Source organism: Miniopterus natalensis, chromosome 1 (assembly GCF_054644295.1).
Source record: "Miniopterus natalensis isolate mMinNat1 chromosome 1, mMinNat1.hap1, whole genome shotgun sequence".
Taxonomy (NCBI): domain Eukaryota; kingdom Metazoa; phylum Chordata; class Mammalia; order Chiroptera; family Miniopteridae; genus Miniopterus; species Miniopterus natalensis.
The window spans coordinates 90338415-90355691 of NC_142081.1; the positions used below are offsets into that span (position 1 = coordinate 90338415).

General features: G+C 33.5%; 1 protein-coding gene across 16 annotated transcripts in view; it reads right to left on the reverse strand.

Annotated features, from left to right (window-relative positions):
- Positions 1-17277, reverse strand: part of PARD3 (par-3 family cell polarity regulator) — a 720826-nt gene that overhangs the window by 307093 nt on the left and 396456 nt on the right. For 9 of the 16 annotated variants that reach the window (XM_087823914.1, XM_087823891.1, XM_087823907.1 and 6 more), the window contains 3 exons: positions 13923-14062; positions 10293-10421; positions 8001-8039 (listed from right to left, as the gene is read on the reverse strand). In XM_087823914.1, the coding sequence (XP_087680040.1) occupies positions 8001-8039; positions 10293-10421; positions 13923-14062 (308 nt within the window). The remainder of the gene's footprint in view (positions 1-8000; positions 8040-10292; positions 10422-13922; positions 14063-17277) is intronic. The other 7 variants (XM_087823918.1, XM_087823919.1, XM_087823917.1 and 4 more) reach the window with 1 other exon arrangement.

Genomic DNA, 17277 nt, shown 5'->3' on the forward strand with positions numbered 1-17277 from the left:
CATTTCATTTTCAAAATTGAGCTATCAGCTGTTAGATTGTGTAGACATTTTTGGGAGACACACTATTTACGCGGAAATAGTATTGCTAGAACATATGGTAGGTCTATTTTTAATTTTGTGAGGAACCTTCATACTGTTTTCCATGGTGGCTGCACCAATTTACATTTCTACAAACAGTGAACAAGGGTTCCCTTTTCTCCACATCAACATCAACACCTGTTATTGCTTGTCTTTTTGATGAAAGACATTCTAACAGATATGAGATGGTATCTTGTGGATTTGATTTGTATTTCCCTGATTAGTTGGGTACCTCTTCCTAACTTGGTAGCTATTAGTATGTCTTTTTTGGAAAATTGTTTATTCAGATCCTCTGTCCATTTTTTCCACCAGATTATCTTTTTTGCTAATGAGCTCTGAGTTCTTTATACATTTTAGATATTAACCTACTATCAGATAAATGATTTGCAAACATCTTCTCACACTCCACAGGTTGCCTTTCAATTTTGTTCACTGTTTCCTTTGCTGTGCAGAAGCTTTCATATTTAACTTAGTACCACTTGTTCATTTTTGTTGTTGCCTTTGCTTCTGGTGTCTAATCCCCCAAAAAATTTTATTCTGAGACTTTGGTTTTTTCTCAATTCTTTATTGTTGAATGTATTACAGATGTTCCTTTTGTCCCCCACTGATCCCCTCCACCCTGCATCCAACCCACCCTCAGGCCTTCCCCATACCAATGTCTTTCTCCATGGATTATGCTTACAAACCTAAGTAAGTTCATTGATTAATCTCTCCCCACCCATTCCCCTGCCCCCACCTTCCCTATGAGATCCCTCAGTCTGTTCCATGTGTCTATGTCTCTGGATGTATTTGGTTCATTAGTTTATTTTGTTTATTACATTCCATATATGAGTCAGATCATGTGGTATTTGTCTTTCTCTGACTGGCTTATTTCCCTTAGACTAATACTCTCCAGTTCCCTCCACGCTGTCCTAAAGGGTAAGAGATTCTTCTTTTTTGCAGCTGCATAGTATTCCACTCATCTACTGATGGGCACTTGGGATGTTTCCACATCTTAACTATTGTAAATGGCGCTGCTATGAACATAGGAGAGCATAAGTTCTTTCTGATTGGTGTTTCAGGTATCTTAGGATATATTCCTAGAAGTGGGATCACTGAGTTAAATGGCAGTTCAATTTTTAACTTTTTGAGGAACCTCCATACTGCTTTCCATAGTGGCTGCACCAGTCTGCATTCCCACCAGCAGTGGACTAGGGTTCTTTTTTCTCTACATCCTTGCCAGCACTTTTTGTTTGTTGATTTGTTGATGGCAGCCATTCTGACAGATGTGAGGTGATACCTCATTGTGGTTTTAATTGCACCTCTCTGATGATGGGTGATGTTGAGCATTTTTTCATATGTCCCTTTGGTCATCTGTACATTCTCTTTGGGGAAGTGTCTATTAGGTCCTTTGCCCATTTTTTAATTGGATTGTCTTCCTTTTGTTAAGTTGTAGGAGTTCCTTATATATTTTGGATATTAACCCTTTAGATATTAACCCTTTGGATATTAATCCGATATGTCATTGGCAAATATATTCTCCCATACACTGGGCTCCCTTTCGTTTTGTTGATGGTTTCTTTTGCTGCGTAGAAGCTTTTTATTTTGATATAGTCCCATTTGTTTATTTTCTCCTTAGTTTCTCTTGCCCTAGGAGAAGTATCAGCAAATATACTGCTACCAAAGATGTCTGATACTTTGCTCATGTTTTCTTCTAGGACTTTTCATGGTTTCACATCTTACATATAAGTCTTTTATCCATTTTGAGTTCATTTTTGTATATGGTGTAAGTAGGTGGTCTAGTTTCATTTTTTTGCATGTACCTGTCCAATTTTCCCAACACGATTTATTGAAGAGACTGTCTTTACTCCATTGTATGCTCTTGTCTCCTTTGTCAAATATTAATTGGCCATAATGGCTTGGGTCAATTTCTGAGGTCTCTGTTCTGTTTCACTGATCTATATGTCTGTTCTTTTGCCAGTACCAGGCTGTTTTGATAACAGTGTCTTTGTAGTATAACTTGATATCTGGTATTGTGATCCTTCCAACTTTGTTCTTCTTTCTCAAGATTGCCATGGCTATTTGGGTTTCTTTTTCAGTTCCATATAAAATTTTGAAATGTTTGTTCTAGATCTGTGAAATAGGCTCTTGGTATTTCAATTGGGATTTCATTCAATCTATAGATCACTTTGGGTAGTATGGACATTTTAATGTTAATTCTTCCACTTGTTTATATCTTCCTCTGTCTCTTTTTGCAGTGTCTTGTAGTGTTCCAAGTACAGGTCTTTTACCTTCTTGGATAAGTTTAGTCCGAAGTATCTTAATTTTTTTGTTGCAGTGGTAAATGGCATTGTTTTTTTAGTTTCTCTTTCTGAGAGTACATTACTGGTGTATAAAGATGTCATCGATTTTTGGGTCTTAATTTTATATCCTGTTACTTTGCTGAAATCATTCATTAAATTTGGGAGATTTTGGTAGAGTCTTTAGGATTTTCTATGTACAATATCATGTCATTTGCAAATAATGACAGTTTTACTTCCTCCTTCCCAATTTGGATGCCTTTTATGTTTTCTTCTTGTCTGATGGCTGTGGCTAAGACTTCCAGTACTATGTTGAATAAGAGTGGCGAAAATGGACTCCCCAGTCTTGTTCCTGTTCTTAGGTCAAATGCTTTTTGGTTTTGCTCAATGAGTATGACATTGGATGTGGGTTTGTCATACATGGCCTTTATTATGTTGAGGTATGATCCCTCTGTTCTCGCTATGCTGAGAGTTTTTATCAAAAATGGGTGTTGTATTTTCTAGGAGTTTTATGGATTCAGGTCTTATTTTCAAGTATTTAATTCATTTTGAGTTGAATTTTGTATATGGTGTAAAATCTGGGGCCAGATTCATTCTTATGAATGCAGTAATCAAGTTTTCCCATAACCATTTGGTGCCAAGACTGTCCTTTCCCCTCTGTATATTCTTTTTTTTTTTTTTTTTTTAATGTCTTAATTGATTTCAGAGATGTGAAGGGAGAGGGAGAGAGATAGAAATATCAATGATGAGAGAGTCATCATTGATCGGCTGCCTCCTGCACACTCTGGACTGGGGATCAAGCCCACAACCTGGGCGTGTGTCCTCACTGGGAACTGAACCACGATCTCCTGGATTCTAGATCGATGCTCAACTGTGCAGCCATTCCCGGCCAGGTCCCACCGAATATTCCTTGCTCTTTTGTCATCAATTGACCATATATGCATGTGTTTATTTCTCCGCGCTCTATTCTGTTTCGTTGATCTGTGTGTCTGTTTTTATGCCAGTATCATGCTGTTTTTATTACTGTAACTTCGTAATACAGTTTTACATCAGGTATTGCATGCCTCCAGCTTTGTTGTTCTTTGCTTTGGCTATTTGAGGTCTTTTGTGGTTCCATGTAAATTCTACAATTTTTTTTCTATTTCTGTGAAAAATGTCATTGAAATTTTAACAGATTGCAGTCATTCTGTAGATCACTTTGGGTAGAACAAATATTTTAACAATATTAATTTTTCTAATCCATGAACATGGAGTATCTTGCCATTTATGTCATCTTAAACTTCTTTCACCACTGTCCTATAGTTTTCAGCATACAGATCTTTTTATCTCCTTGGTTAAATTCTTTCCTAAGTATGTATTTTATTCCTGTTGATGCTATTGCAAATGGAATTGAATTCTTAATTTCTTCAATTGTTTTCTCTATTTACAGGTGGTTCAATATGGTAGCATTTACTTGATCTACTACAACCATTAGTCGAATGAACCTATTAATAACCATGCTTATTGCCTTGGTCATTGAATTTCTAAATCAAGGCTATAACCTTCTGAAATTAGCTTATCAAGGTGCCTCCTGATCTTCAGCGAGGTCCCCAAAGACTCCCCAATGAACTCCTGCAGTTTCTGTAGAAGAATCCACTAACTCTTTCTGGGAACCATTTTGACAAGATACTTAAGCATGTAGAAAGTATATCTTATCTCTATGGTCTAATATCATCTCTAAACCATATTATTTTCTAAAGCTCTACTTTAATCCAATAGCCCTGAATTTGTTTAACATACAATTATATTCTTACATGGATCTTACCTAAGAGGTCTTGGAAGGCTTACTTACTAAACATGTTTGCATTAGTCCTATTCGAAACCCCAGGAAGTAACTGGCACTTTGGGAAGTGAAGGCCTGAACCAGCAGAATTTCACTACCTCATTCTAATGTTAATTTTAGGTGTCAACTTGGAGGGTGTTTTTGAACAAGATTAAGTCTTTAAATTGGTAAACTGAATAAAACAGATTGCCCTCCACTATGTGGGTGGGCCTCATTCAATCAATTAAAGGTCTGAACAGAACAGAAAGGCTTCTCAGAGCAAGGTGGGAATTGTCAAACAGACTGACTTGTTCTTCATCTGCAACACTGGCTCTGCTGGGTTAAAGCCTGACATCCTTTGGAATAAAACTAGAACAGGGCTCTCCTGGGTCTTGAGCCTTGGTAGCATCCACAATCACACAAGCCAATTCATTATACTCAATCTCTTTATTTATATACACAAATCCTATTGGTTTTGTTTCTCTGAAGAACCCTAATACATCCATGAATATCTTGTCCAAGCTGGAGACCCAAGTGAGTGTGTCCCATATCAAGTGAATATACTTTTTCAAAGGCAAAAGAGTTTGTTCAGGACTTGGAGCAAGCGACCTTGAGACTTTGCTGAATAATTCAGCTTTTTGTCCCATTTTGAACAGTAACCTAAAACCAGAGTTTCTAGTCTCCCACTCTAATTAATACAATATTTAAAAGATGTACAGGAAATTTACATTTCAAAAATTCAAAAGGTCTATTAGCTATGGACCCTAATCATCTACCTTAATGCTTTATTAATTTCTCAGACTAAATCAGTTATGGATCATTGTGACAATCAACCAACACAAAACAAATTAATTGAGCTTTAGGACATATCTGTTCTCAAGGTGCTTATAATCCCATGATAATTTAAATAATACCAGAGAATTTCAAGACATAATTTAATGATACATCATCAAATGGTACAAAGAGTGGCAAAAGCCCTGAAAGTCAATTTTCTAAATTAAGTTTAACATAAAACTTTTAACAACCCAAAATGGTAATGCTTACAGAGCAAGAGCAGAAACAAAGGTACAGATGTGAGGACGTATTTAAAAATGAAAACGTTTGAAAGAAAACTCTATACTTTTGGAATTTACTTGGAAAACTCTCATCAGAAAAAAATTCCATTTGTATAATTGGAAATCAGGCAACAAGCATACGTATAATAGTTCTTTTGTCAAGGTGACTGAATTGTCATTATCTCTAGCATGCTCTCATGAACACACAGAGCTTGTGGGTGAGGAGTGGATTGGAATGGACCTTGAGATTCTCAATGGAATAAATATCACACTTCAACCTCATACCAATGCTTCCCCTTAGTGATTGAAAAGTTCAGGGCTAATCACCAATGTCCTCAGTAGGCCTGACTAAACATTTCGAAAAAACATACCTATCTTTGTTGCGTACAGCATCATTATCTACGTCAGATTGTCTTAAGCAGATGTAGTTTATGCATGAAGTCATTATGTTTTTCAGAAAGTTCTATGATATTAAGATTCTATCAACAAAAGAATGTTCCTTACCCAGGGATCACACTACAAAATACTTTCCCCATCTAGTATTTATCTTGTAACTGTTTCATGGTTTGGTTATTGGTATATAGAAGTATATAAATGCACACACACACACACACACACACACACACACACATAAATAATCTACCACCCATTTATTATAGAATAGCATCATGGCTTTGTCATGCTTGCACAGTATTCATTCTCCAAAGTTAACAAAGCGATTTTCACATATTTTATCGTAAAATATTTTACTACTTTTCTAAGGTTGAATTTCATAATCAACCGGGGTTTATTTTACTGTAGGGTGAGAAAAAAAGAAACCTAACTTTTTAAAGTGAAAGGCCAATTGTTTTAAACATTAAGAAAACCATCCTTTACCACTATTTTGAAATGTCACCTTTAACATACATCTACACAGCCGTTCTGTTCCTATCATCGTTAGTATTTTAGCTTCAGAGTACTTTTTGTCATCATTGTGTTTTACAATAGTATAAATCACTCTTGTGCCCACTTTATTCTTTAGAATCAATTTTTCAGTTCCCCTCACCTTTCAACCCACCCCACCACACACACACACCACTGCGATTCTGATTAGCTGTCACTGACATATTGATTTTAGAAATAAAAAATTAAAACTATGAATTTTCTACAACCCATACTTATGAATGTGTAATATTCTCAAGGTTGTTTACTGATTTTCCTCTGAGGTCTGATTTGTCATCCATTTTTGTAATTATGAAATATTTGAAAAATAACATTTTGTTTGTTTATTAGGATCAAATGTGCTAAAATCAAACCTGTTCATTATGTTACTCAAATTCTTCATATTCTTACCAGTTTGGGTCTACCTAATATGACAATTTTTGAAAATATATATTAGCATCACCATGTGATTATGATTTTGTTAAATTGTCTTTCTTCTTACAAGAGTTTAGGAATGACATATTTTGTGGTATGTTGTTTGATGTGAAAAAGGTCCTAACTGTTAAAATGTCTACCAGATGACATTATATGTTAACATAAATACCCTCTCTTTTTTCCCCATGCATGGCATCCACACTAAAAAATTACTTTCAGAAAGTATTATGGCATTTCTTTCATTATGTTAGTTTTGCCTGCTAGAACTCAACTTATTCCTTTATTTCCAGTCTGTACAGGACACAACTAGATTTGCATTTTACTCTATGCTGTGAATACTTACTTTTATTAAGAGAAATTACCCCCTTATAATAAGCTATAGTAATTTATAAAAAAAATATTTATGATTAAGAAAACTAGTATATTTAGCCTAATTACTGACATTTTATTTTTCCTGATTATGACACATTTTTATTGTGCTTTTAGCCCTCCCTATTTTTTCTGTGTCTGAATCAAGTTTTCTTTTTTATTTTTCCTCATTTTGTAGCCACTTACAGTATTAGGGGCAGAATAGTGGGGACTAGCTGTAGTTATAAAAAATATTAATCTTGCTCTGTTAACTGTGATTGTTTTGCTCTGATTAGAGAAAATACATTCTAATCTCGCTGGGAGATGTAAGCACCAGGATGTGGGAGTTAACCTTGGAATGTGGTCTACTCTCCTAATCTGAGAACTGCCTATCATCATGGAAAGATTAACAACCTTGTTGTGAAAGCAATGGAATCCTGGAGGAGCCCACCCTTTGCAACCCTCAGCCCACACTGCCTGTAATCTGTAACCATTGCACCTTGCCGACTTCCCCATGCCTGTAACTCCTACCTTCTCATGTAATCTTTGTCCTTCTACCCAATATAAATTGTTGGCTTATGAGGGAAGTGGGAAGGGGTAGAGCAGATTTTTGTGGATGACCATTACTGCTCTCCCATACTGCCAGCACTCTTGGAATAAATGCTCATATATGATTCAATCCTGTCTCTGCTTAAGAGGCTCAAGTAGTGACAGGCAGCCTGGACCCATTCGTTGTCCAGTTTCAACAGCATTTCATGGATCATGAAGTTCTTTATGTATATGTCAAACTACCAGACTCACAAACTTTTGGTCCCTCTTATTACGCAGGTAATAGAAAACTAATCTAATCTCTCTCCCTTTTTCCCGTCTAACCATAAATAAGCACGAAATAGTCTATATTGGGGAAAATAGCAATAAGTCACCTTAAGATAAGATCACTTTGGAATTTAATAAACTTATGTAATATCTATACGAGCCAGGAAAAGGGAGGCCAATTTAACTTCATATTTATTTAATTAGTAAGAAGTTAGTTCCATTTATCTTTCGAACATCTCAACATCCTGCAAAAGACAAAGCTCTTACCGTTTCTTTTGGAATCTGCATCTGGCTTGGCTCTGCATTCTAGAAGAATTGAAGAAAAACATAAATACAGACTGACCAAAGCCATCTTCAACACACAGGGACATAAAGCTTTACTTTAAAGAAAATTCTGCTGGTTTTTAAAATCCACAAAATATATAGAGGGTGATTATATTCTGGCTGATGTATTACTGTGTCTTCCAAACTTTCACTGGTATGCTTATGTTATCTTGTGTGGGTGTGTGTTTTAAGAAGTTTTACTAGATGCATGTTTTTAACTGCTCATTTGCAGTACATCATCAATTTATTATATGAAGGAAAACAAATCTCACCAAACTGCTCTTCTATTTGTAGCACTGTTTCTAATTTATTTTTAATTTTTCCAACTAAATCTAAGTTATAAGTTATATTGTAATTTGATAGCTAGACCAGATAACTTCAAGCATTATAATTTAAAATATTATATAGGTTTTAAATGTGATTTTTTTTCATATATTATAGTTTAGCTTTAATTACATAGATAATTACAAGGTTGATTTATTTTAAATCCACATATTAATGAAAGTATTTCATTTTAGACACAGAATTTATACACAGACACCCCAAACCAAGGAAGAGTTTGGTAACTGGAGTCAAAGATCATTTTAAATGCCCCTTTAAGTTTTCAGACTTTTATTGTTTTAAATCTTGACAAGCAGCTGCAACATGGAAAACAGACTGAAAATGTACTGCTTACTCCTTAATGAAACACTCACAAGCAATAAATTAAACAATCAAGAAAATAAAAAGTAGGCAGCAAAAGGAGAAAACTGAAGCCTGGAAGATCAAAATTGGACAAGAAGAACCTGAAAAACCTTCAGCGACCGTATGTTGGCACTAACTCTGGAAAGGCTGTTTAAGAGCTGTGTGCAGGCTTTGGCAATCTAATAATGCTATTACTCAAGCTCACATATACTGAGGAAGAATTAAAGCTTCACTAAATCATATCTTAATCTTGGTTTTGCTTTAAATGCAAATTTACAACTTAATAAAAGACATCTCCAGATTTGGGATCAGGTAGCATTTTAAGCACAAAATTGGATAACAGTGGAGGGAAAAGATACTAAACATTTTAAAATAGAAAGTTTTCAAAATCTACTTAAAACAAAAGTACTTGCTTTTCAGTTTTATCAAAATCTGAAATTTCAAAAAAATTATAAAACATGTTGTATCTGTTAGTAACCACGAGATGGGGTATTCTTATAAATAAAATTTATGTAGCTTGTAATAAAAGGAATATTTTATTCGCCATGAAACACCCATACTTGAGGTATTAGCTTAAGAGATTTAGGACTATAAGACAAATTTAGGGTCTATGCCCCTAAAAACTTGCCACTCTAGAATATATGAATTGTTTTTTTTAGATAAAGCTAAAAAGCTAGCTGAAAGAGATGTCAAATATTGTAAAATGATCCAACTAGAATGTTTTGAAATATTTAAAATACAATTTGTACTTGAAGTAAAACAATTCTCACATCAAAAGATAAAAGGTGATTCTTCCAATTATGTCATTTTTATATATAAATGAAGCTTTGTCCTTTTTGCAGAAAAACACAGCTATGTCAACTTAATATACATATTTCTTTTGCACCAATACTAGATAAATACCCCTATCTAATATTTAGATGTATTGGTATATGCATAAAAAGTGGAACAGTTTGCAAACAAATGTCTTTTCATTTGATTTATGTCATTCGCAATAATGTTTATGTTAGTAATTAATGGTCATGGGCCTTACTGACACTCAAGTCTTTCTATTTTCAATAATAATATTTAAAAGGTACTCCTTTTCATACTTTTCAAACAAATAAAGATACTTGTTCCAAAAAAACAAGTATCTTTATTTGACTTAGCCTCATGGACTATGAAAATCTGAAATATGAAGATTTGTCATATGTAGTGGAGAACACGGCAAGCTTTCAACAAGAGCTTTGGAAGTGATAGTAATGATATAATCAACGTCTCTGTATTCAATTAGTCCATCTGAAATCATTCAGTAATAAACATTTGCTGTTCTAGAAAATATCCCTGCAATCTGAATTTTAAATAACCTACATTCAATGTTGTAGATATCTATTTCCAAAACTGAGGAAATATGAAAAAAGAGTGCTCATATTAAGTTAAGGTTGAAAGACACATAAAATATAGAAACTACTTGGAAAATGTCTCAATAAACATTGGTCATCAGAGAGCTAGCCCAGACCACCCCCAGCTCACATGCATCAGAAATCTTTCATCTGCTCTAAATTTACACACCAGTTCCCTTGGGTGAAAGGCATCTTCTTGGCGAAAGACCAGAAGGCTAACAGTCCCTTCCATTTTGGTGCTTCTCAACAGGGAAACAACTTCCTCTTGGGATTTGCCTGCTAAATCTACTCCATTGACCTAAAACAAATAAAAAGTTTTTAGCTGCAATCCTGTGCAAACAGATAACAGAAAAAAAGACACACATTCCAGAACTGATCACATCTGCTATAAAACAACTCATTTCATGGTAAAATGTGCATAAATCTGGTAATCACCAGGCTACTGTGGCTAATAAAGAAATCCAGAAAAGATCTTGAAGTGTGACAGGAAGTAGTAAATCTTTCAGTGCTTATCAATAAATCAAAAGCTACAGCCACCAGAGCATTAACAAGTAAAAAGTAATAAATATAGCTAATGTCAAGTTAACACAAAACTTCTGGGCTTTGAAATATTTTGATGGCCTGTATACCACAGGTTTTCTTATACCAAAATAAAATGTTGTGACTTTTATAGGGGATAGTAAAAACACACTCAAAGTATTTTGGGCAAAAATATTTTAACTTTCAATGATGAAGATAACAATTTTCAACTTCTACTAACAATTATGAAGATAAACCTTTTTATCCTTTAAAGGCTAACATTAAAGAAGAATCTCTACAAAATAATCATAATATTTTTGGAGGAATAGCAGTATTTCACCTGAATATTCTTCAATGTTTAAAAGAATCCTACCAAAACAAAAGGTTTGAAACAACCAATTCCTCAAGATTTCATCATTTTTATTTTATAGGAAGTATAATAAGATTATCAGAAAGTACTATATATTGAACAGAAATGAGAATGAAATTAGCTTTTAAAAAGTATTCTCTTATTTTCTTTAGACAAAAATAGCATTTTGTCCAAGGAATTAAATATATTATTTAAATTGTAATATCAAAATCTTCCTGTAGTTAGAATATGTTTTGGAACCTTTCCCCTTGTATTAAAACCACATTACATAGCTCATTATCCTATTATTAAGGGACTGCAGGAAATAGGTAAGTAACAAGTTAAAAGAAAGCAAAATATTTCTAAGTAATAAAAACGTCTCTTGATAATTTTTCTATATGCTTCTAGATAACCATATATTCAAAAAAAAACAACCCATAGAATTACCGATATTATATAGATAGTAGACAATTAGTTTTGAAACATGTGAAATTTAGCTTCAGTTTTAAGAGAAAGCTAATAGCTATAGAAAATAAAACGTAACTCGGGAAAAATACAAGTTGCAGGCCCTACTACCCACTGCTAAAAAAAAAGGTCTTTGTGATGTATAGCAAGTAAAGCAATTATGTGATGAAAGAGAGACTCAAAAATAAAGTAAGGACCTTTAGAAAGAAAAAAGGTTGCAGAGGGACAGATTTAGGGAGAGAAGGAGGTCTGGGAAAAAGGACAGACATTTTAATTCTGGACTTATGGGCAAAGATTCAAGTCCCAGTTGAGACTCTTACTAACTAAAACAAGCTACAAATACAAACCTGAACTAATACTCCAGTTGACCAATGAACATGGGTTTAAACTGCAGAGGCCCACTTATACACAGATAATTTTTCAATAAATAAGTACAGTATTATAAATGTATTTTCAATTCCTTGTAATTTTTAATAACATTTTCTTTTGTCTAGTTTACTTGAAGGATAGAGTATATAATGCATATAACATGAAATATGTGTTAATCAACTGTTTATGTTATTGGTAAGGCTCTGATCAACAGTAGACTACTAGTAGGTGAGTTTATGAGGAATCAAAAGTTATACTCAGATTTTAGACTGTACGGGTGTCAGCGTTGTTCAAAGGTCAATTGTACACAATTTATACACCAAGGACAAATGGTCCTTTTTATAAACACCTTAAATATAATTTGTACTCAAACCTTTCCTTTTATTTAGCCTCTTCTATCAGAGTCTGTTTAAAATACAGTGTCACATGAATGAGACAAAAAGAGTAAGAGTAAGATTTAAATAATCTAGGCCCAAAATGTAGATATGGAAAAATCTGTAAATTATTCCTTTGCTCCAGTACTTTACAGAAATCTTTAGGAGAGCTAAATCTGGAAAGTTCAAATGACCCAGTGATTCCTCTTCTAGGAATTTACCCGAAGAATCCCAAAACACAAATTTGAAAGAATATATGTACCGCTATATTCATTGCAGCATTATTTACAACAGCCAAGATTTGGAAACAGCCCAAGTGTCCATCAGTAGATGAGAGGATAAAATAAGCTATGGTACATTTACACCATGGGATACTACTCTGCTCTACAAAGGAAGAAAATTTTACCCTTTGCAACAGCATGGATAGAACTGAAGAACATTATGCTAAGCGAATCAAGCCAGTCAGAGAAAGACAAGTACCATATGATTTCACTCACATGTGGAATTTAATGAGCAAACTGAACTCCCAAGCAAAACAGAGACAGACTCATAGATACAGAGCAAGCAGAAAGCTCTGGGTTGGGGGGGCAGGGGCTAGTGCTGGGAGAGGAGGAATTGAACAAGAAAAAAAGAAAAAAGAAAACTCATGGACAACAGGTGTGGTGATTGCAGGGGTAAGGGGGGATGGGTGGAGGTGGCAGAGGGCATACAGGGGATAAAAAGTGATGGAAAAAATTAAATTTTAAAAAAACATTGTACGAAAATATAAGAAAAAGGGGTAGTATCATAAAAATTTACATTAACATTGGAATTTGAATATTAGTTAATATCTGTGCTAAGAATACGGAGTGTGCTTTCTGAAGAAAACACTAAGAAAAAATGGTTAATAAAGTATACTTTTACTCAGTATTTCTCCCCTTTATTTCCATATGCACAAACATTTACACAAATAGAAATTCTATATATTTATGTATGTCAAAGACATTTCCAAAGACCAATGAACCAAAACTCATGAGGTACAGAAAGGAAATTTTGAAAACTGTTTTCTTTTTTCCCTGACATTTGATTTTTATGTCTCAATTCATTTTCGACGCTGCCATTTGAAAATTTCCTGTTCCTCTCATTAAAATACACTATTTCACTTACTTCATTAGTCTCTGTTCTGATTACAAAGTAGATAACATTTCTATATTGCCAGACATAAATTTAAAGCCATCTAGAAATATAACCTCATAGGCAATGTACTTACATGTCAAAATGTTATGTTACCTCATAAACCAAATGTGTAGGTTACTAAAAATTTTAGTACACTAAACAAAATAGGTGTTTCTCATCAAATAACATGGGAAATGTAAAAGTAAAGCATAAATGCATTGTTTTGTGATGCATACTTCTGCTAAAATGTTTCATATTTCATAAAAATATTTTTATTTTATTTATTTATTTTTTTTAATATCTTTATTGATTTCAGAGAGAGGAAAGGAGAGGCAGAGAGAGAGACAGAAACATCAATGGTGAGAGAGCCATTGATCAGCTGCCTCCTGCACGCCCCCGACTGGGGAGTGAGCCCGCAACCCGGGCATGTGCCCTGACCGGGAATCGAACGCCGATCACCTGGATCCCAGGTCGATGCTCAACCGCTGAGCCACACCCAGCCGGGCAAAAAATATTTTTAAAAATAACCTTTCAAGTGTTAAGGACTTTGGACTTTGAAGCCGCTCACCTCTACCAGGCGGTCCCCTGCCTTCAGCCGTCCATCTTGGATGGCAGCCCCCCTGGGAAGGATGTTTTTCACATAAATTGGAGCTGAGCTTCCTATTGTTACATCTCTGGAAGTTATGCTGAATCCCAAACCTTCTGTACCTAAATACAGAGCAGAAAAAGAAAGTAAATAAAATGAGGTATCTTGAAGTTTACAGGTGTATTATACATAAAAAAAAATCTGTTATCACTTTCTATACCTACTTAACATTTTGTAACTTTCACAATGCCTACATTTCTTCGAATATTTTAAAAGCTGTAACAGATTTTTCTAAATAGACTGAATTCTGAAAAGTTTAAATGGTTTACATACCAAAATACATTATTTTGAGAAAAAATAGGAATCTATAAAGATAGATTAAAGGTAATAAACATATATACAAACATGGTTGCTAAAAGTTTTAAATTGGTCTAAATGTTTGATTATGAAAATAAACTTAATTTCTCTATGACCCCCCAAAAATTTGTTAAAATCCATAGTACCTCAAAAAGCAATTATTATCATAGAATAATGGTATCCAGATTTGACAAGTAGGAGGTGGATAGGAAGATAAATGTTCAGGGAGATAAATAAGAAATAAAGAAAAGAGAAATTTTTCTAGATACAGATAACACAATCTCCCCAAACTATAATTACTCACAGCAATTTACCAACAGGATGAAACCTATTATATTTGCCTAGTTCTCTTCTAACTCACCTAAATATGACCATGTATAAAATAAAATAAATTTAAATAAACAAACAGGCAAAATGCCTGGTGAAGAACCCATCCTAGATCATAGCTGCCAAGTCTGAGAATCATCATATCATATTTAAAGTACTAAACTTAATGAGGCATTTAAAAATTACTGTGCTGGTTTGTATAATTTAAATTCTTTGGCAACTTTCTTGACAGGCACTCTTATAAGCTCAATACGGTGCAGAAAAAAGGTTATATGTTACTGGAACTGACATGCAATAGGCCCAAATAAGCCAAGAAAAAAATGTGAAGATAATGACAAATTTCTAATGAATCAAAGAACTTTTATAATATTTCTAATAACAATTAACTTCTATTAGAGCTTTTAAAAAAGTTACTTAAGATATTAGGTGCCATTTCAGTTAAAATGATATTAGGACAAATACCTGCTCATTTCAGGGTGAATAAAGAGATGTGTAAAGGAAAAAGTTAAAATTCATTCATTTGATGCAGCACTAAGTACAAAACTATAAGTAACAACATATATTCTATAAGTAAACAAACAAATATGGCCAACTAAATATAAACTAAAAGATGGGTTAAAGAAGAAGCATAAAGTAGAAATGAAGAAAATATTCAATAATTATACCTGCAACAAAACCTACTGTTAATATTTTCAAGTTCAAACAAAGTGTTCATTTACTGCAAATCTAAAGTCACTTTAATATGCCCAGACTATTAATTTCTTAAGCCTTCTGTGCTGAAGACTTGAATGGCATACAGTCCATATGAAATTTTCCTAATTATTCTGCTGGGACTTTTCCATATGTCTCTGTGCTTTCATGAAAGTCTAATGACTTGCAATAACATTTATTTTAAAAAAATTCTAAATTACTCTCCTTTTGCACTATTAATTTGTATGCATTATAAAGACTAACTGAAACTTAATACTACTAAAATATGAGCAATAACCCCTAAATCTGTAAGCTAAAAGTTCAGTCAATGACCTTTAAAAGGAATATAAACAGATAGCAATTTTTATTTAGCAAAGCCAATAAAATATTTTGCACTGACTGAAACAGATTATTGGTCTTCTCTTCTGACTTTATTAAAAGCTAATTTCTACAGAAGAACAGGGTATTTGAGAATGTCAAAGGACAATAAATATTAAGAAAACATAATTATGGAAGCAAGTATATAGGAACTAATCTATTTTGTGATATTATATGACATAGTTCCAAAATTATGCCAAAAAATCATTATAATGAAGGCTTATCTTTGCTTCTCTTTTTAAGTACTTAAAATTGATCTCAGTTTATGAAGAGCTTCTGTCAAAGCATATCAGGTCACTTTGAACTGAATTTAAAGTTTAACACTATGCTTTTTATGTATTTCTTTAAAAATGTTTAACATAACTGGTTAAAAAAAACATCTGTTAACTACAAGGAAAGCTTGTTTAATTGTCATACAATCATTATTTAAATAGCTGTATTTAGTATTAATCAAAGACAATCAGCATTCCTCACTCTTATAGTAAACTATTTTTATGTAAAATATTTGTAAGTATTGGCAGGAATGCACAGATAGTTTCTGCCTTTTGTCATACATTTTCACAGTAAATTAAAATCAAGATAGATCTATGAATCTCTATAATATCTAGATTCCTCAAGATCATCAAAATATTTAAAAGAAAATCATTGTTTCTATTTTTCTTAGGTTGATTACCTGCTTTCTAAATTAGCTTGTATAAAATGTAATCATAGCTTTTTAAATGCTATTAAAACAAGTTTATTCAAAAATTATTAATAGCAAATAAAATTTCACTTTATTTAAAAAGTTCATATTGTATAAGTTGCTAAAATATAAGAATTGTGTCAAAAACTAATTAACTTGCTCGGTCGGTATGGCTTAACTGTTAAGCATCTGGGAGATCTCGGTTCGATTCCTGGTCAGGGGACATGCCTGGGTTGTGGGCTCAATCCCCAGTGAGGGGCATGCAGGAGGCAACCGATCAATGACTCTCTCATCATTGATATTTCTCTCTCTCTCCTCCTCTTCCTTCCTCTCTCTGAAATCAATAAAATATATTTTAAAAAAACAAAAACAAAAAAACTATATAAATATCCTGTATCAGTGTAAAAAGGCAAAGATATTTATGAACTAATATCTTAATGACAATGACCAAGTAAAATATTTTTCCTTTGTTGAGAGATCCCAACCTGAATTTTATCTTTTTTTTACAACTCTATTTGTATTTCTTGATATGCTGTTGCTTAAAAACTAGGGCCTGTCATTTAAGTAGAGAAACAGGAAGAAAGAGGATCTGCCATTTCTCATTTAGGAATTAACAGAGCTAAAAAGGGGTTTATGCTGCTATGACTCTGTGTTTGTAATGGGTTTCAAAAGTGGAGTAAAGCTGTCAATTCCTGGTCATGTGAAACAAGTACTTGGAGCTTAAAAGCCAGTAACCAGAAATAAGGAATTTGTTGTTCATATAAAGTTCAATGCAAGGACATGATTTAGAAAGGAAATAGGAATCTCAGAGTTTACAAGTTTGTAAACCCTACCCCAAATAGAAAGAAAAATTGTCTAAATGTCAAGTTATGGAATGGTTTAGTAGGACACTACTGCCATCAG